Source organism: Equus quagga, chromosome 11 (genome assembly GCF_021613505.1).
Source record: "Equus quagga isolate Etosha38 chromosome 11, UCLA_HA_Equagga_1.0, whole genome shotgun sequence".
NCBI lineage: Eukaryota > Metazoa > Chordata > Mammalia > Perissodactyla > Equidae > Equus > Equus quagga.
The window spans coordinates 58238723-58259295 of NC_060277.1; the positions used below are offsets into that span (position 1 = coordinate 58238723).

The 20573-nt window shown below is 39.1% G+C and overlaps 1 protein-coding gene across 4 annotated transcripts in view; it reads right to left on the reverse strand.

Moving 5' to 3' along the window:
• Window positions 1-3418: 3418 nt before the first annotated feature.
• Window positions 3419-20573, reverse strand: part of ULK2 (unc-51 like autophagy activating kinase 2) — an 84793-nt gene continuing 67638 nt past the window's right edge. For 2 of the 4 annotated variants that reach the window (XM_046674546.1, XM_046674547.1), the window contains 7 exons: window positions 14216-14365; window positions 12674-12882; window positions 10257-10435; window positions 9678-9796; window positions 9156-9313; window positions 6562-6697; window positions 3419-5707 (listed from right to left, as the gene is read on the reverse strand). In XM_046674546.1, coding sequence (XP_046530502.1) covers window positions 5649-5707; window positions 6562-6697; window positions 9156-9313; window positions 9678-9796; window positions 10257-10435; window positions 12674-12882; window positions 14216-14365 — 1010 coding nt within the window. In that variant the 3' untranslated portion in view covers window positions 3419-5648. The other 2 variants (XM_046674549.1, XM_046674548.1) reach the window with 2 other exon arrangements.

Here is a 20573-nt window from a genome sequence, read left to right on the forward strand (position 1 = left end):
CCTCCATCCCCTACAACAATCTCTACTTTTCAGGGAAGGAGAATGTTATCCCGTGGGACAGCCACAGATATGCATCTTTATCATCTCATAGACACTTCAAATGTATTCAGATCTTCTCTTTTCTAAGTTTTTTCATCATATTTAGGTTTAGAAAAGTCCTACCTAGGGTACAGGTGTGTGGGACTGCTGTTTTCTCTTCACAGTAAAAGGGATTAAAAAGAAAAAACTCATGCCCAAAATATTCTGGGTTTCCACTAGAAACTGTAAATCTACTTTCTACCTTCGATTCAAGGCATTCTATCCCAATTCAGCTGCCTACGCTTTCTGCCCCTATGGGAATTCCTAAATTAGCCATCATCTGGTTTATTTCCAGTGTACAATCCATTCACCCATCGCCTCTCCAGAGACCCTCCAGCTGGCACAGAGCATAGCCTCCGTCAGGGCCCATCAGAACCCCGTCTGCAGGTTTCCTATGGCGCTTCCTAACAGGTGCAAATGTGCCAGGTAGGAAGTCATTTTGTTGCCCAGATGGATGATTCAGGAAAGGCCTTCTGGAGGTCTGCCCCTGCCCAGCCCACTACCTTCCCTCCCCAACCTCTCCTTGCAGTAGGGGCGGGGCCCAAATGCTAATGGGTACTCCTGCAACAGACCCTGTGGGCACAGGACACTCAGAGCTAAGTAGGCTGAGGTGGGGAGGGCAGGACAGGACGGTGGAAGGAGCAGCAACTGGTGGTTTGAGACAAAGAAGGCTCTAGTGCCATCCTCCTCCTGGTGCACGCAGGGTGCTGGTGCTGTGTGCTGGCAGGTCTGAGTTGAGAGCGTGAGGCTGCATGGTCACCGTGGGGGCAGACTAAGGAGTTCCCTGTGGAAAGGTCTGTATCTGCCGCCATCCGGGAAAGAACTGCTCCCAGGACGTGGCCAGGGCCTGTGGAGGTCCCCTTGGCAAAAGAGGGGTTGAGGCTCCTCCCATCTGGGACTTGCCCAGTTCCCTGTTCAGTCCCCCTGGCACATGTAAAAACAAACAGGGACGCTGCAAAGTGGGTCGGTCAAACACACAAGTTTATTGATCTGTCGAGGAAGCCCTCTCACTGGGGGTTTCAACGGTGGTTTCTGAAACCGACTGCTCCTGAGCTCCAACTCCAGTCCGACAAGCGAGCGGCTGCACAGAGCTGCTGACCTCACCTGCTCTTGAAATGTGCTGCCTTCCACTAGCGAGAAGATGGGTCCGGCATCAGACATCTGCGCACCACATGGCATAAGACTGCCTTCTGTCCCTTCTTCCTGTACACCACGAGAAAGCCGGGACAGAAGGACGCGGGAGTGAGCACATGTGGGACTCCAGGCACACGTGCAGAGAGGACAGCGCTCCCAGCCCAGCAGCGTGGCTGTCCAAAGCCTGGTAGCAGGCTGCTTCCAGCACCATCGGCCCTGTGGCCTTTCTCTTGGGGAAATTACTCTCCAAGACTGTTTTTTCCATCTGTAAAATGAGGCAAATTAGGGTTAACATGAGGATCAAATGAAGTAACAAACATTAGATTAATACAAACATTTCATTAAACTGCATTTCATTAACTTAAAAGGGTAATTACAGGATGTCTGAAAGCAGCGTGCCTGGTGGGTCAGCTGGAGAAGGAGCTCTGTCCTTTCAGAAGTTATCTGAACGAGATAAGAGCAAATATGGTTCCAGTGAGTCCTAAATCCAGGCCTTGCCCCAAAGAAACGCAAGACAAATTGTTCTCCTCCTTTCCCCCAAACAAAACAGAACAGCAAGGAGCTGCAGACCAACGATCCTACAACAGCTAACGTCACCAAGGACGATGTGCCCAGTGCTGTTCCAACTTCACACTTGCTTCATTTTCACCCCTACTCTATGAGCTCCGTGCCGTTCCCACTGTCTGACAGATATGGAGAGGTCAGGGAACCTGTCCACGGACACACAGCTAGGCACAGGGGAGCTGGAGCCCCAGACTAAGTGGACCCTTACGCCAAGGAGGTAGAGAACAGTTTTCCACAAACGAGTGCTCAGCTGGTCTGTCTTGTGATGTAAGTAAACTCTCAAAGAGCAGGGCAGTCTCAGAGCAGGATGGTCTCAGCGCTGGGCAGCGCTCATATGGTGCACCCAAGCGTTCTTGCCCAGGACAGGCCAGCCCTGTGTCTCCCTTGTGTACGGACTTCAGGAAAGCCCCTAGGCCAAGGGCAAGGGGAAGGCCCAGTGCTCAGTCACCTCCACAGCCTCCACAGCTCAGATCCACTCCCAGGAAGCTCCTTGGAGGCTGTCGAAAGAGGACACACTAAACAACAAAGATCCTTATGGCACGTTAAAAACTGGGCTAAGAGGCCCTCTGTAAAAAGGGGAAAACCTACAGATTAGTTTCACCTGCACAGAGTGCAGACCGGCCTCACTCGGGACCACGTGTGCCCGTGTCCTTGCCCTGCACAGCCTCTGCAGGTGGCTGTGTGTGGGGCCACGCTGCCAGCAGGCCCTCAGCCTCTGATCTTTTCTCTGCTATAGTCTGGTCACTGAATTCACATCGACCCTGCACCTGTTTGACTTCGCCTCTTTCACAAAATCTGAGATTTTAGGGCTGTTGTCAGTGTCCTGTAGCGCAGGGCTTTTCCAGGTGGATTGCTTCTGATGAGGTTTCCTCTGATTCAGGTGAGGAAAATACCATCTTGACCCCTCTCCCAAAGAAAGTCTTCTCACAAAGGCTTTGACAAAGAAGAAAGAGACTTGGGTAGGCCTCAAGAGCTTCCCTGGCTGAAGATTCAAGGGTCTAGGACCCAGAAGTAAACTGTCTCAAGGCTGTGGAGAGGCGGGCACACATGCTTCTGAGGACATCAGGAGCTCTGAGCAGCAGCTACTCCCAGTCAAGAATGTCAGCAGGCAATCTTCCTAGAGCAATATGATTTGGCTTTGTTCCAGAAAGAATTTAAGACTGATGATGGAAACTACAAGGAGGGAGCTTCCATTAAAAGTGGAAGTCTTGCCCCAAGGCCTGTGCTCAAATGACTTCTATCACCTCAAGGATTTTTTCAGGTACTGAGTCAATGGCCTCAGGTCCACTGTGTCCAACTCAACTTCCTCCTTATTACACTGTGGAGATTGAGGCAATAAACTCTCCTAGCTCCTCTCACGACTCCAGGAGGGGCAGAATAATCGCTCTCTAGTATTCCTCATGGCCGGGAGAAGGGAGCATGGGACTGTGGGAGGCATCAGATTCAGCACAGAGCACGGCACAGCAAATCCTTACAGCAGGAACAGCCACTGAGCAAATCCACTGATTACTCCTCTACTGAGATGCATATGGTCAATAACGTTCCAAGTTATGGCTTGAATGTAAGTGTCAACTCACGCCTGTGTGGACTGGCTCACTTCTATTTTATGAAATACATGATACGAAATTAAAAAATACTCATGGAAACATAAAGCGTTTGTTTATTATTGCTATAATCAAGGCAAAATCTCTTAAAACAATTGGCCTTGATAACGGAAGTATAATCAGAATCATTATTCATGAATTTACAGTTTGTTCTCCTCTGCTGTTCAGACTTCTCGGTTTCACACACACTATCTACCACAGACCTTTATTACACAAGAGGAAGAATGAACTTGGAAGTCACAAAGCATGGCTTAACCACTTCCCCAGTTACCTGACTTCAGACCAATCACTTACTCTCTATGAACCTGTTTCATCCTGTGTTTAAAAAAAAATGGAAGGGGAGGAAGGGTCAGAATCAACCCACCCACTTAAAGGATCCATTGAGATAACATGGGTGATATCTGAGAGAAAATAAAGAAAATTGCCCTGTAGACTCAAAAAAAAAACTATACAAAATAGAGTATCACTAACAACAGTGCTTCGAACTCTGAGGGAGGGGCAGGAACCCTCACTAGTCTACATTCCTGGCAGCCTGTGTGACAGTCACCGAGAACCTGAAATCTGGAGCAGGACAAAGAATATTAATGACCAAGCCTCCAAACTCACTGAGGAAGGACCTGGCCTAATAAGCCACGTAATACGGACCCAGTATTACCCTAGAAACACTTTGTCAGTTTTATTTTACCTTAATATATATCTGTACAGGCAATAATAAAAAGGTTATTACACAACAATTCAGTGAGTTTTACCTAGTTTCAAGAATAATGCATGCAGTTACAAATGAGAGGTAGAAACACTGTATTAAAGACCTAAAAATACAAACATCATATAAATAAATGTTCAAATTAATTGCTGGAATTTCATAGAGATAAATAAGGTAAAAATTACATTACTTCGTCAAAGTAAAGGAAAACCATGTTTTTGTTTGTTTTAATCAGTACACTAAAATTAGATTAATGCCAAAGAGCTTCTGTGCAATTTGTCAGAGTTCAGATTATATTACCTAAAAGGATTAAAATAAAAAGATTAAAACTGGAGAATGGTTTATTCAAGTATTCAAGCAGATAAGTAAAAAAAAAAAAAAAAAAAAATCAAACAATATACAATGGAGGAACCATTCCTGGAGGGGTGTTAACTGCCTGCATTCTCCATGACTAGCTATTGGGTGAACTGTCAGGATCAACCTAAAAAATACACAGTAGGCTGAAGAGAGCTGCCCGCTTTCCTAAGAGAAAACAAACTTGATTTTTCACTAACCTCATGTAGAAACTTCACATCACCAACAAGCCTTTTAGATCACCAGCTTTGTTTTGGCCCTATACAATTCTTGAGAGACTCTCTTGATTGGTATTTTTTCTACTACTGCCCAAATAAACCTAGAGGTCACAGCATCAATGCACATTCTACATGCACAAAAAATGCAACCAAAAGCAAACCACCAGCAACTCAAAAACATCACTTAGCAGATTTGCAGGTGTAGATGAATAGGTCAAAAAAATTCGAAGGTTCACATGAACACAAGCTTTTACCAGAGAAAAGTCCATACAGATTACATGTGAATTCTGGAAAGGGGATGTGTATATAACCAAGTAAAATATTTTAAACAAGTCTATTGTGCCTCAGTTAGTTTCAAACTGTAAAATCCAATACACAGTTGTTTTAATAAATTAGTGCAATATGAAAGATTCTGGAAGATTAACGTGTGTCCATATTAGATCAAATTGAAGATTTCACAATTTCTTCCAAGAGCCATCTTTCGCTGCTTCTTAAGCTATCTCTTCCTGAGCTGGTTAAGGACGCGTGCTCAGATTTAGACAAACTTACCCACGTATCAAACTGCCTGGATGAGATGTAGGTTTTTTCACTTTTATCCCTCAGTAAACATGTGGAATTTCACACATTGCTCTGGTGAACTGAGTGAAGAGCCACTCACTTTGTTTCATTCTTAATTATCCTTAAGCATAACTGTACTGATAATTCTAGTTCTAACGTACATTTATTTACCAAGTTCAAAGTGAGAGCCAAGTGGAATACTCTTGCTTCTGCCGCTACAAAGAAAGGGAAGGGGTAGCATCTCTGATAAGGCAGATTTCCTACAAATATGTAGTTTTTGAATTGTTTTTCCTTTTTGAAATGACTGCTTGCTCTTTGGTAATCACCAGGTAAGAAACTACAGTTTCCTGGGGATGGGGCAACCGAATCCAAGCTATACTCGCAGACGCATCCCTTCACATCCCACCACTGGTCTGCGGACAAGCCTGCTGCCGCTCACATGGCCGAGGCGCTATAGCAGAGTGCCGACAATCTTCTTTCAATACTAGATTTATCTGGAAATAAAAAAATTAAATTCATAATAAAAACCATTATATTTTTTAAACCAAGGAAAGAAGAACTAATTTTAAAACATCACTATTTCTCTACCTACATCCTCATCTCTGTTCTATCTTTGCCCCAGAGTTAACAGGTCTGAATATTCCTCTTCTTTCTGCCTGGTAATTGTTTAGATATGATTTCTAGCTTAGTGCTGCACAGTAGTAAAATTTAGATTAGCAAGTCAAATAAAGAACATTTAGATTTCAACAGCTAGCTTGCTCACAATTGCAAATAATTTGAGACCTACCATCCCCATGTGGCTCTTCAAAATGTGGTATGACCACATATACTCCATGGAGTCCACCACCTCCTCCTCAAAAATCCTATCACTGGGCTTCTATGTGATAAGTAATAATATTATCCTGGTACGCTATCAATCTCCACTCTGCAGTCTACCTCAAATCTGAAGTACCTAGGCTCTTCATAGGATTCTTCAGTCACTAAGCCCATGAAGCTTAAAATAGTTGCATTTATTGTTATTTAATAACAAAGTTCTCTACATACACGAACACACACCCACCACCACAGTAACACAGTGTAGAAATCTAAAGACTGATGACAAAAGCCATCAGCACTTTACCAGCATTCTAATTCTCACTACAACTATGCAAGTCAGGCATTGTTCCCTCATCTTTTAGAAGAAGAAACTGAGACCAAAGAAAGGGTAAGTGATTTGCCCAAGGTTGGAAATCCAAGATTCAAACCCAGGCAGTATGATTCCCAACTCCAGGCTCTTCCTACTCTACCTGTAGGAGACAACTAGACTGCAATCAATAAACACACTTGGTTTATTGGTACGTCAACTTACATTTATGTACATTTTCAATATCTGCAGGGTCCTGGAGAATCTTAGTTAGGCCTTCCAAAAGAAGGGCTGCTTTATGGTAGCGATAAACAATATCTTCAGTCTGCTGAAACATCTCATCCAGGGCTGCAGACTGAACCTGGAGCCAGTCAACAAAAATGAGAAGATTCTCAACTTTTCCAAGAAAAAACAAATCCATTTGGTCAATACAGCTTTAAATGGAATCTATCCAAAATTAACACACTTTGACAAAATGATATAATCCACTGAACTATATAAAAATTGAAGATTCATCAGATGAGTGATATAAAGAAGGAGCTTCCTGACAACAGTTATTCTGTGTTTAAACAGCCTTTTCATACTCAGAGATTCATGACTCATAAAACTTACTTCTGAATTGGCTCTTCTATGACTTCACTAAAAACCTCGTCTTAAACATATACTTTTACACTGGAGTAACTAGAGCACACTAGAGCATTTCATTAAAGTAGATTTTGTTACAGTAAAATAATTAAGTAATGTTAAAAGCCACTTATCAGCCTCTTCTTTTAGTCAAAGGATTTTCTGCTGTAGTCATTCATTCATTCAGAGATAGTGACTGAGCACCTACTGAGTTCCAGGTGCTGAGCATACAATGAAGGAACGCTCACAGTCTGGAGGGAGATACAGGCCTGCAAAACATGCCATTCAAATTCCAAGGGATACATGGCATTATAGGAGGAAACCCGAGATGGTACAGAATACACAAGAGGTGCAACTAACCCCACTATGGAAGGAAAAGAAGATTAGGGAAAGCCTCCAAAAGTGATGCTTAGGCCAAGTCCTAAAGAAAAAATAGGAGCTATCTAGGTGATGGAAAAGGTGGATGGGGCTTTCCAGAAAGAGGGGACAGCAGTATTATTCACAGGGTTATCAGTATTTCAGGAGTTTTCCCAATAGCTTTCTAATTTTCTCTTTAATCATTAAATGCTAGGGACTGTCAATAATCCAGTATCCTAATTTACTTGTCAATATGCTCTGTCTCTTGGAAAAAATAATTTGAAGCCACCTACAATAAGATAAATAAAATGGACACAGAACATCAGAGCCAGGAGGAAGAGAAGGAGAAAAGGAAGGAGAAATAAATAACATAAGTGTTAATATCTCTAAGCATGCTTACAATGGGGTTCAGGGCAGGCTGCCCTGAAATATGCCACTTCAGCACATTGATTATTTTGAATTAAAGTTACTTAAAAAACAGCCAGTGCAAGGCCACTCTGACCCTCCTTTATCCCCCTGGAAGCAGGAAATAGATCTCCCATGTGAAGGTACCCTCTCTGCACCAGGAGGTAGAGAGACATCCGTATCATCAGAGACAGGGAATGCAAGGCCGACAAGGCTGTGTAACAAACTGCTTAGTCTCTTCGCTAATTAGCGCCCAAGCCTAAGTCTCCCTGTCTCGTCACATCTTCACATATTTATTGCTTGTCTAAAAGGTATAAAAGCTGCCTGCTTTGGTCACTTCTTTGGGTCTCATATTCTTATGGAGCCCTTGTACGTAAGAATTAAATTTGATTTTCTCCTGTTAATCTGTCTCATGTTGTTTAATTCTTAGACCAGCCAGAAGAATCTAGAAGGGTAGAAGAAAAATTTTTCCTCCTCACCCTAAGCAGCCAGAGCAAAAGGGGGAACTTATTGAAGTTACATGGCTCCATCGTCAGAAAAGAAAGACGCATCCTAATTCCTTACGAGAGGGCATTTTTCCTGGCACAAATTTCTAAAAAAAAAATTTATCATATGAAGCCGTAATTCGGTACACAGTGATACAATGCATATTATTCACGTCAATAGTTTGTAGTAAAATACTGTGTACTATTCTTATCAATAGTTTATATTCCAAAGTTGTTTTCACATAACTTTTTATTATAACGGCTTTCAAAATAAGACTAAGGGTGTAATATAACAGTACAATTCAAAGTAGACAAATTTTGAGGGGAGGAAGGAAGTTTATGATGTTAATGTGGTAAAAATAAAGTTGGCCAATAATAAATTTTTCCCCCACTTAATACTTCTTTAACAGTCCCTAATTTCATCTATACTTCAGAGGAATTTTTTCCCCATGAGACAGAAAAATTATTTCCAAACATACAACTAGATAATTGGAAGAGTAGATTTTACTTTGTGTCTATATTTAAATAAAGTCAGTAAGCAGAATCTGAGCACATGAATTTTTGTGGTTAACAGGGCAGTATTTTTTCTAATGTTTTATCAAGCCAAAATTTCTCAAATAGTAGAAAATGCAGAAAGAGATTTAGCTAAAGCTTTTAGATGCAAACTATGAAAAGATTAATCACACCTAATTTAGCAATTTTTAAGAGATATAATATTTTACGAAATGTAACCAATGTTACTTAATGTGCACTTAAATGTTAACTAAGTCCAATTACTCCTTTAGTAAGAGGTAATCACAATACTTGGGACTTGGGAGCGGTAGGGCATGAACTCTTTTTAAAAGGATAGATAATGTCAAGTAGGGATTCAATTCAAAGGATATTCTTAAAGATAAGTAGTACTATAGAACCTTAAAGTAGTGCTATCAAAACCTTAAAAAGGGTTACCATTTCTACAGCACAATTATAGATGAGTTTCTCTGCAGTCACGCTGTTGATTTCATCAATAAATCTCTGTTTGTCAGAGAAGAAACGATTCAGCTTTTCTGTAAGCTTCTTGCACATGGTGATGCAGAATTTATATCGTTCATTCAGATTTTTGACAACTGAAAAAAGTTGAGATGAGAATTTTAATTTTCCTCCAGAAATAAAGTCACAGTGACACGCACCTTTCCTACTGATTTAAAGAATGTGACCCTAAATGATCACTGAAAACTATGACTGGAAATCAGATTGTTTCATATGTCCTCTCTTTCAGTTATGAAAAGATTGAGAATAAAAGCACTTCTGGACTGCTCTCTATATCAACTAAATGGCAAAAACAAAAACCAGAAAAGCCAGCATCTTTTCTCATTTAAGAATATTTAATAACACAGTGATTCCTCATCAAAAATTTTCTTTCTTAGTGTAATGGGGAAAGGGGCAGCTCCAGCACCCCAGGAGTCGCGTGTTGTCACGCTCCACCCTCACCTTGTTTCACAGCTGTGGATGGGCTCAGTTTCCCGGACTTGATCTGGGCTTTGGCGAGATGCAGAGATGCTGCCAGCAGCTGTGCTGCTTTCATGTATAACACCAGCTGCTCCACTCGCCTGCACCCAGAAGACAGCAAGCTGAGTGTTATCCTGTGAACCATTATGCCAGACTCGGCTCTCTACACATCAGGTCACCATTAAAATAGCCTTATCTAAGGGAATATCATTATCCTTGATATTTTTAATGCACAAATAACTCCTGAAGGGAGAAGGTTTGGCATGTAAAAAGACATGTATATTTTGAATACAACAGATACACTGAGATAAAAATCAATACAATCTCTCTATTGTCAAGTATCTCCAACAGTATAAATTACAGGGAAAAGGCAATGCTAAGGTTGAAGAATCTCTAAGTCTTGGCTCATACAGTGAAATCTAGCACAATGGAACACCATGGACTCCCTTGAAGCTTTTAATAATGAGATATGATCTCCAGTGGATGACAAGGCCTCTAACTCAGACATGAATTTACAGAAGGCAGGAAGAATCTGGAAACGAATGACAAAGGGGCACCTACCCCCAGTCTTTGCTCAGTTGGCTGATCTGGTCCACAACCACACTCTCCTGAATCTGGTACAAGGAGACAGCGGATGTGCACAGCTCTGGGTTCCCTCCCCGCACAGCTGTCAGGTCCAGCACACACTCAGTGAACATCAACATCACATTCAGGTGGCGTAAGGTGTCTGTGTGTTCTCGCTGTGGCAAAGCCAATTTGTCTTAGAAACTTCCAGGTTAAGAAGAGATGCATACTCATTTCTGCATATAAACCATGGCCACTGCTAATGTTTTTCGATACTTATGAATATCAGAATGATCAAAGGAGATTGAGATTTTTTAATTCCAGAAAACTAGTGAGAAAATAAACACAAATGAAACCAAACGTAGGCATGTGCATGTGTTTGTGTGTATGAGAGCACCCACAAAATTAAGCTTCAAAGATATGAAGTCACTGTGCTTTTACCAGAAACAAATCAAGTACGGAATAAGTAAACCAACATACATGAGACAAAAACATGACAGAATAGATACCAAGATTATAAGGATATTCTGCACACTAAACCATACTTCTTGTTTAGTGAATTCCACTGAGTTACAATTTCAGAGATGCTTTATTTTAGTTTCTGCTGGTTTTTCAGTTAACAATGATTCCTAACACCAAAACTTCTGTGATCTTTTCAGTTAAAGAGGGAGTACAGACAGACAAAATAGTATGCATTAAAAACGGGTATTCTAAAATTAATACTGAGATTTGTTTTTAGCTACAAACTTTTTTTTTAAGATTTTATTTTTCTTTCTTCTCCCCAAAGTGCCCTGGTACCTTGTTGTATATTTTTAGTTGTGGGTCCTTCTAGTTGTGGCATGTGGGATGCCACCTCAGCATGGCTTGATGAGCAGTGCCATGTCCGCGCCCAGGATCCGAACCAGCAAAACACTGGGCAGCTGAAGCGGAGTGTGCGAACTTAACCACTTGGCCATGGGGCCGGCCCCTATAAACGTATTTTGAAATCTTAAATAAGACTAAGTTTCTCATTCCCCTTTCATGGTTAAAAAAGGATGAGAGGGCCGGCCCGGTAGTGCAGCAGTTAAGTGTGCATGCTCCGCTTCGGCAGCCAGGGGTTTGCCAGTTTGGATCCCAGTGCAGACACGGCATCATTTGGCACGCCATACTGTGGCAGGCGTCCCACATATAAAGTGGAGGAAGATGGGCATGGATGTTAGCTCAGGGTCAGTCTTCCTCAGCAAAAAGACGAGGATTGGCAGCAGATGTTAGCTCAGGGCTAATCTTCCTCAAAAAAATAAAAATAATAAATAAATAAATAAAACATGTTTGAATTTTAAAAAAAAGAAAAAAAGTATGAGAATCATATTCCTAGAGACTTTTGAAAGCTCTCTGTTCAATGACACAATATTGGCCTGTATGTTCCAATGCACCAGAACACATAGTGGAATATAATTTACGTCTAATTTGATGCAGATTGAAAAAACTCTCAAGATTGTTTTTCCAATCTTAAATTGGATTACACATATTTTCAAAATTGCTACTAAACTTACTACAAAATGACTACTAAAATTTTGCATGCAATATTTTATAAATTTTATGTGAAATATTCCTCATTCACACAAAATAGAATGTTAGAGGTCCAGCATGGAGAGAGAATTTGTTCTTTAGTTGGTCTGGAGAATTGATCATTTTAATTTAAAATGTAGGCTAAGTTAGCATTGTACTCAGGGACTGAGGATACAATGTAATCCACTGAATGCTGTCCTAGAGTCAAGATAGAGGAACTGAGCTGGCAGAGCCTTTGGAATCATAAAATTAACTTCTCCTGTTCTGGATTTGCGCTCAGTATGCTTCAGATTATAATGTGTTTTTCCTTGCAGAACCAGCTCCATGGAGGGAAGGTACTGGTCTACAAATGTGAGCATCTAGTCTGCTTGGCAGGTTTCTTTCTCAATGTTAGTGACTAACATGGCACTACGGCTTACTATTTTTTTAAACCTAAGTTTAAGTGTATTATTTGTATCTTATGAAGAAAAGCAAGCTTTGAGAATAAAAAGTTATGGTTTTAAGACAAAGATTATGCATTACAAGTCCAATAAGTAGTACATAAACTTCAGACAAAAAAATTAAGAACCCAAAATCTCTGTATGTCACTTCCTATCAACCAAAGCTTGTTATGGATGAGTGTCAATGTCAACATTATTCTGAAAATACATCAGCAAAGTTTTTCAAATAGAAGGAAAGATAAGAAAGGCAATGTCAACATTATTCTGAAAATATATCAGCGAAGTTTTTCAAATAGAAAAGAAAAGGTAAGAAAAGCAAGGAAAAAACCTCAGAACTTTCAATAGTATTTTGCTCTCTCACCATCACTAGAACTTTCTCTTAGGGTATCAGTATTACAATGACATGTCACAGTGGTCATTCGCTACCTCCATCAGTGTCTCCTCTGGCAGTTCCGGGGCTTCAAAGGTGATGAGCCCCTCTAGGCTAGGGGGTGAAGCACCATAAGGCATGTATCTCAGGCTGGGAGCTATCTCTGCTCCTGGAGGGGAAGACCCTGGGCATGGCCCAGGCGGGGAACCCACACACACACGGCCACTTGCAGAGCACAGGGAACCTCCGGAGCTGCTGGAGCCCACTGCAAGGAAACAGGACAGGCAGCACCATGCCCGGGTGAGTGCACAGAGTTAAGGACTTTGGTGCCCACTCCTACTATCAAAGAAACAAAGGAAATGTTCAAAGAACAGTCACTGACCCCCATTTGAGCATATGGACAGGTTTTATTTTTCCATGTTCACTTTTATTTCTTTCTATATGTTTATTTTATAGACATCATAGCTAGTTTTAAACATTCTATTTTAAACGAATTTATAGCATATGTTTCTCCCCATTGCTTCACAGTATTCATAATTATAAAATTCAACGGATGCCTAGTAGTTCACTAAATTTATACATGTAATGTTTATCTGGAGGCATGTATACTATTTCTGATTTTTTATATCAGAAATAATACTGTAATGAAATCCAAAGTTTTCCTTTGTTTGAATGATCTGTGATAAATACTCCAAGTGGTATCATAAACAGGAATGGGATTACCATAGATTAAATATTATACACATTTTTATAGGTCTTTGTAAGAGCTGCTACACTACTTTCTAAAGTAGCCATGAGTAAGCACACAGATCTCACTAAACCTCAACAACACTGGGCATTATATATTTTTAATGATAGCTTAGTTAACAGGTATAAAATGTTACTTGCTTAAAACGGTATTTTCTTATTAATACTTTTAATAATCTTAAAAACAAGATTATTAGCTCTACTTCCTGTCTTATTATCTATTTATACTCTTTACTTATTAATCTACACATATCTTGATTAATGACTTATTTAGCATAAGAGGATTTAAAGGACACAAGCTACAATATATAAGATGATGTCAAATTAGACTTATTTCAAGTCTAATCTAAATACTTTCTTAATTTTTGGTGTTAGAAACCTACTTATAGAGTATGGATGATAAAATCAATCTATTAGCCTGTCTAAATATATACAGGATTAAGTGCAAAGACTGAAACCCAAAGTACAAAAAAAGTTAAAACTTAGGTTTCTTATAAAACAAAACAAAGATAAATAACCACCTACCATTTTCAAAAAATTTACTGGCTGTGCACACCATATATGCATAGCTACTTCATCATGGAGAAGTCACATTGACATTATAATGCTATAATATTATACATTATTATAAATATACAATGTAGTACTTTTATAAAGTTTTTTTCACCCACAAATATTGCCTCATTTACTCCTTATAACCCATTAAGGTAAAGAAAATAGTCACATCCACATCATCGGTAAAGAAACTGAAATCCAGAGAGGTTAAGTGACTCGTCTAAGTTACATCAAGTCATTATCAGAACGCTACACTCCAAACACTAGCCAAAGGCTGTCATAAGACAATTCCTCACCTGACGTTGTTCTAGTTCGAAGGACCATGTGGGTACAAGTGGGGGCAGTGGCACTGTGTGGAGGAGATCCTACAGTGAAGAGGACAGCCCTGGAACTTGCTGCTGTTCCTACAGGAGGTGCCAGTACAACACCACAGGCTCCTGCAGGGGCTGCAACAAAAAGTTCACAAAATGCTTCATTACTTTGATAGTGCTTATATGTGAGGGTGGGATTATACCGAGACCTTCACTTTTATATTAGGGTCGGTTTCTTTTTTTTACAATAAGCATTTATTACTCTTAAAAATCAGAAAATTCAACACAGATCTCCATAAAAAATATTTTATAGTACTCTCTTCATAGTTGTGAACCTTCTTGACACCAAAGCCTAGTATTTAGAGTTATTTCTGTATACTCCTAAAATACACAAACTGCAGTCACATCTGTTGAGGATAATTTGAAAAAGTGGAAACCAAGAACTGGGAATAAAAATGTGAGGTAAAGCTGAAGGGAGATGAGCAGTTACCACGGCAATAGAGCTTTAGAAAGAGTCCAGTACACACACTCCTTCGAATTGCACTCTATATCTATCAGGAAGAAAAGGAGGTGGGAAAAACGTCACAAGGGCCCAACAGGCTGAGGCTGGGCAGGATGAAGAGAATGTAAAAACCCCCATCTACCCCTCCAGGTTGAATCAATAAAAGCTGTCCAAAGCTTTTTCACATCAAGCATCTGAAAAACATTCCATTTCTGAGACTACAGAATGGAGGTAGGAGTTAATAACACAAACCATAAATTTAAAAGAAGAGCCACTGAATCAGATATAGAAAAAATTGCCTCTCAGTGTCCATGTTATGTGCAACAGAGTATAACAAACTCAAAGCATCTAATTAACAGCAGAAGAGAGAGTTCATAAAAAATCTTCTAGTGAGCAAGCGAACAGTAAGTGGGAATTAATTAAATAGTACCCATTGTTGCACAAGATGTATAAAGTGACACAGATATTCTCTTTATTTAATGTAATATCTTTATGATTTTATTTTAGTATTAGCATAAAAGTATAGCATTAGTAAAAGTAGTAAAAGTATTAGTAAAGTACTAGTAAAATTATTAGCATAAAAGTATTTAAAGATGTTCATGGGTATATTTTAAGAGACAATGACTCTATTTTTTCCCTACGGTCTTAAATGTTTTTCTTACTATCAACAGTTTTTATTTTCAGAAACTGAAACTTCAAGATTAGAAAGAGAAATTTATAATTTCAAATGATGATGATAAAGTTCATGAGGAAAACAGAAAGGAAAAAGACAATAAAAGTAATCAAAGATGTACTTTATGCCTTAACATTCTTTAAGAAAAACACCTGGTTTCACATCCATAAACTTGGCCTTAAATTATAACACATATTCACATAGAATTTATAAGCTCTAAAAAATTTAAATTTACTTCTAAAGGAGAATGAGACGTAATACGGTCATTTAGGCAAGCTGTTTTGAAAAATTATCCTAATTCCTAGTAACTTAGTGACTTTTGGTAAAAGGTACATGGAAGAAGAATGACTTCCAGAATAGCAGTGTGAGGTATGGGGAGCACTGCAGACCTGCTCCCCAGTGAAACAACCATAACTGGTGACAATTATTTTTTAAAAAAACCATTTAAAGTCTCTGGAAATTGTCCTGAGGCCATACAGGAAATGAAACATTTATTCAAGAATATCTACTACATCTCACTAAGAACTGTAGGTGGAAGTTCTAACCTAAGCCAGCAGATCAAATACTAGGGCTCTTGTTGCTCTCATACCAGTTCACTTGTCTGGCAGAGGTTCCATGCCAGTAGAGACAAGCCATGAAGACCAGAGGCTTCCAACCTATCCAGCACCTAGCTCACAAAGCAGGGGTGTCACTCTAAGAAAAATGGGCCACTATTCTCATGCCCAGCTCTAGCTTAACAGTGCACAGGATTTCCCCAGGGGGTGGAGGAGGCAGAGAACAGAGAATTCTAAAACTCCCTCCAAGGCAACTGACCTTATTTGAAGCAGATCATGGGGAAGTTCACGCCTAAGGGCATTGTCAAAAACAATGAAGATTTTGGTGGCAAGCAAGTAAGAGGAGGCTGTTAGTTCCAAGAGAGCAACAAGCTACAAAGAGACCATCCAGAAGTTTAAAAGAGAGAACCAGGGAAAGAGACAGCTAAGAAGAGCCCTACTATGTGCACAGATCAATGGAAAATTGAAAGCCCAGAAATAAAACCACACATCTATGGACAGCTTATCTTTGACAAAGGAGCTGAGGGCATACAATGGAGAAAAGAAAGTCTTTTCAAAAATGGTGCTGGGAAAACTGGAAAGCCACATGTAAAAGAATGAAGATTGACCATTCTTTTTCACCATTCACCAAAATAAACTCAAAATGGATCAAAGACCTAAAGGTGAGACCTGAAACCATAAGGCTTCTGGAAGAAAACGTAGGCAGTACACTCTTTGACATCAGTATTACAAGGATCTTTTCGGATACTATGCCCTCTCAGAGCAGGGAAACAATAGAAAGAATAAACAAATGGGACTTCATCAGACTAAAGAGCTTCTTCAAAGCAAAGGAAAACAGGATTTAAACAAAAAAACAACCCACTAACTGGGAAAAAATATTTGCAAGTCATATATCTGACAAAGGCTTAATATCCATAATATATGAAGAACTCTCACAACTCAACAACAAAAAATCAAACAACCCAATCAAAAAATGGGCTGGAGACATGAACAGACATTTCTCCAAAGAAGATATACGGATGGCCAATGGGCACACGAAAAGATGCTCATCATCGCTGATCATCAGGGAAATGCAAATCAAAACTACACTAAGATATCACCTTACACCCATTAGAATGACAAAAATATCTAAAACTAATAGTAACAAATGTTGGAGAGGTTGTGGAGAAAAAGGAACCCTCATACACTGCTGGTGGGAATGCAAACTGGTGCAGCCACTATGGAAAACAGTATGGAGATTCCTCAAAAAATTAAAAATAGAACTACCATACGATCCAGCCATCCCACTACTGGGTATTTATCCAAAGAGCTTGAAGTCAGCAATCCCAAAAGTCCTATGCACCCCAATGTTCATTGCAGCATTATTTACAATAGCCAAGACATGGAAGCAATCTAAGTGGCCATCAACAGACAAATGGATAAAGAAGATGTGGTACATATATACAATGGAATACTACTCAGCTGCAAAACAGAACAAAATCATTCCATTTGCAATAACATGGATGGCCCTTGAGGGAATTATGTTAAGTGAAATAAGCCAGCTAGAGAAGGATAATCTGTGTATGACTCCACTCATATGAGGAATTTAAAATTATGAACTAAGAACAGTTTAGTGGATACCAGGGGAAAGGTGGGGTGGGGGGTGGGCACAAAGGGTGAAGTGGTGCACCTACAACACGAATGACAAACATTAATGTACAACTGAAATTTCACAGGATTGTAATCTATCATTAACTCAATAAAAAAAATGTTAAAAAAAAAAAAAAAAAAAAAAAGAAGAGCCCTACTATGAATACCAGATCAGGCTCAAAGAAGACTGGCTTCAAAGACTACTTCTGCAAAAGGGACAGAATTTAATTAGACAAGACTGTGGAACAATTTTTGCCTCAATAATTTATTGTCAAAAACGATAGAGCAATCAGCTGGCAATTAGTGGAAGAGACCAGCCAGGTGTGATACCAATAGAGGCAGAGAGCCTGAGAGGTCAGAGAAAGAGTCAAAGAGAGTCCTGTTAAAACCACTGTCATCCCAGGGTAACTGGACACATGCCCTAGCCTGTGCCCACTGAGGAATGAGTAGAAGCTTCACATTACAGCGCAAATAGCCACCAGTGAAATAGTCCAGCCAAGACCAAACCAATAAGTCAAAAACAACAAGCCAAGGGTTAGGGAACAAGAGGGATCAGCATCCAGAATTGCTACAAAAATATTACATATCTACATTCTTACATACATACTTGTCCCACTTCCATCAAAAATTTATGACACATGCAAATAAAAAGTAAAGAGTGGCCATACACAGAAAGAAAAGCAGGCAACAGAAACTGCCCTTGAGAGGGCTCAAATGTCAACATTAGCAAAGACCTAGACCTCAAAGCAACTATTTTAAACATGTTCAAATAACTAAAGGAAACCATACTTGAAGAAGTAAAGGAAAGCATGGTGACAAAGTCTAATTAAATACAAAATATCAATAAAGAAAAAAATTATAAAAAAGAACCAGATGGGAATATTAAGAGTTAAGAAGAACAGTAACTGAAATGAAAAATTCACTACAGAGCTCAACAGCAGATTTGAAGTGGCAAAATAAAGACTCCATAAACTTGAAGATAAATCCATAGAGTTTATGCATGCAACCTGGAGAGAGAACAGAGAACAAAGCAAAATGAACAGAGCCTCAGAGAAATGTGAGATACCATTAAATCTACCTATACATGCCAGAAGCTCAACGAACTCAAAGTAAGAGAAACTCAAAGAGATCCAGACCCGGAAACATCACAGTCAAACAGCAAAAGCCAAAGACTAAGAGAAAATCTTGAGAGCAAGACAAAAATGACTTTTCACATACAAAGGAGCCCAGTAAGATTAACGGCTAACTTACGATCAGGCTAGTAGGCAGTGGGATGACATATTTAAAGTGCTGAAAGAAAAAACTGTCAACCAAGAATCTTATATCAAGCAAAACTCTTTCAAAAAAGAAGGCAAAATAAAGACATTCCTAAATAAGCAAAAGCTGAGAGAATTCATTACTAGTAGACCTAATTTATTACAGGAAATACCAAGAAAAGTTCAACAAGCCAAAAGCAACCGACCCCAGATGGTAATTCCAATCTACATGGGGGAAGAAAAGAGTGCTGATAAAAGTAATTATGTAAATATAAAACATAGTATAATTGCATATTTCCTAACCATTCTTCTCTTAACTGACTTAAAAAGCAACTGTATAAAACAATGTGTTTATAACTGTATTGCTGGGCTTATAAAAGATACAGAAATGTAGTATATTTGATAATGACAGCACAAAGGAGGCAAGTGGGGGCAAAGTTGTATTGGAATAAGGAAGTGACACTAGGTGTAACTCGAATCCACAAAAACAAATTAAGAGAAAAGGAAGTGGTAAATAAAATAATGGTTAATATATCTATAAATAGGTACTTGATTCCCTTTCTTACCTCAGCTTCTTTAAAAGACAAAATTATAAAAGTAATAATTATAATAACGTGCCACTGGGTTTCTAACATATAGAGAATATGTATAATAATATTAGCACTAAAAAGGGGAGAGAATAGAGCTTTACAGGAGTACTGCATTTACATTTCACTGTAAATCTGAAGTACATTATAACTTAATATGTATACTGTAAGCAAGCACCAAGCAAATAACTTTAAAAAATTAAAAACATCATTAAAGGAACAAAGAGTTACACTAGAAAATATTCACTTAATGCAAAAGCAGTAAAGGAAGAATGGAGAAACAAAAAAGACAACATATATAGAAAACAAAAAGTAAAATGCACATATAAATCCAACTACATCAATAATAACATTAAATGTGAACAGATTAAACAATCCAATCAAAAGGTAGAGATTGTTAGACTAGATTAAATAAACAAGACCCAACCATATGCCTTGTACAGAAGACATACTTTAGATTAAAAAATACAAATAGGTTGGGCCAGCCCCAGAGGCCTAGTGGTCAAGTTCAGAGCACTCTGCTTCAGCAGCCTGGGTTCAGTTTCCAGGTTTGGACCTACACTCCTCTGTTAGCAGCCATGGTGTGCTGGTGGCCCACATACTAAAAAATAGAGGAAGACTGGCACAGATGTTAGCTCAGGGCGAATCTTCCTCACCAAAAAAAAAACGGAGATTGAAAAAAAAGGATGGGAAATGATAGATGATGCAAATAGCTACCATAAGAAAGCTATAGAGGTTATATTAATATCAGACAAAATAGACTTTAAAACAAAAATTTGTTACTATAAATAAGGAAATTTTATAATTTTAAAAGTATCATTTCATCAGAAAGATATAATAATTATAACTATATATGTACCTAACAACAAAATCCCAAAATGCATGAAGCAAAAGGACAGACTGAAGGCAGTAATAGACAATTCAACAATAATAGCTGAAGAATTCAATTCCCTACTTTCAATAATGATAGAACAAGTAAGCAGAATACTATCAAGGAAATATAAACCAACTAGACCTAAGAGACATCTATAGAACACTATATCAAACTGCACCAGAATACATTCTTCTCAAGCACAGTAAGACCATATTTTAGGCCACAAAACAATCCTTAATACATTTTAAATGACTGAAATTCAGCAAAG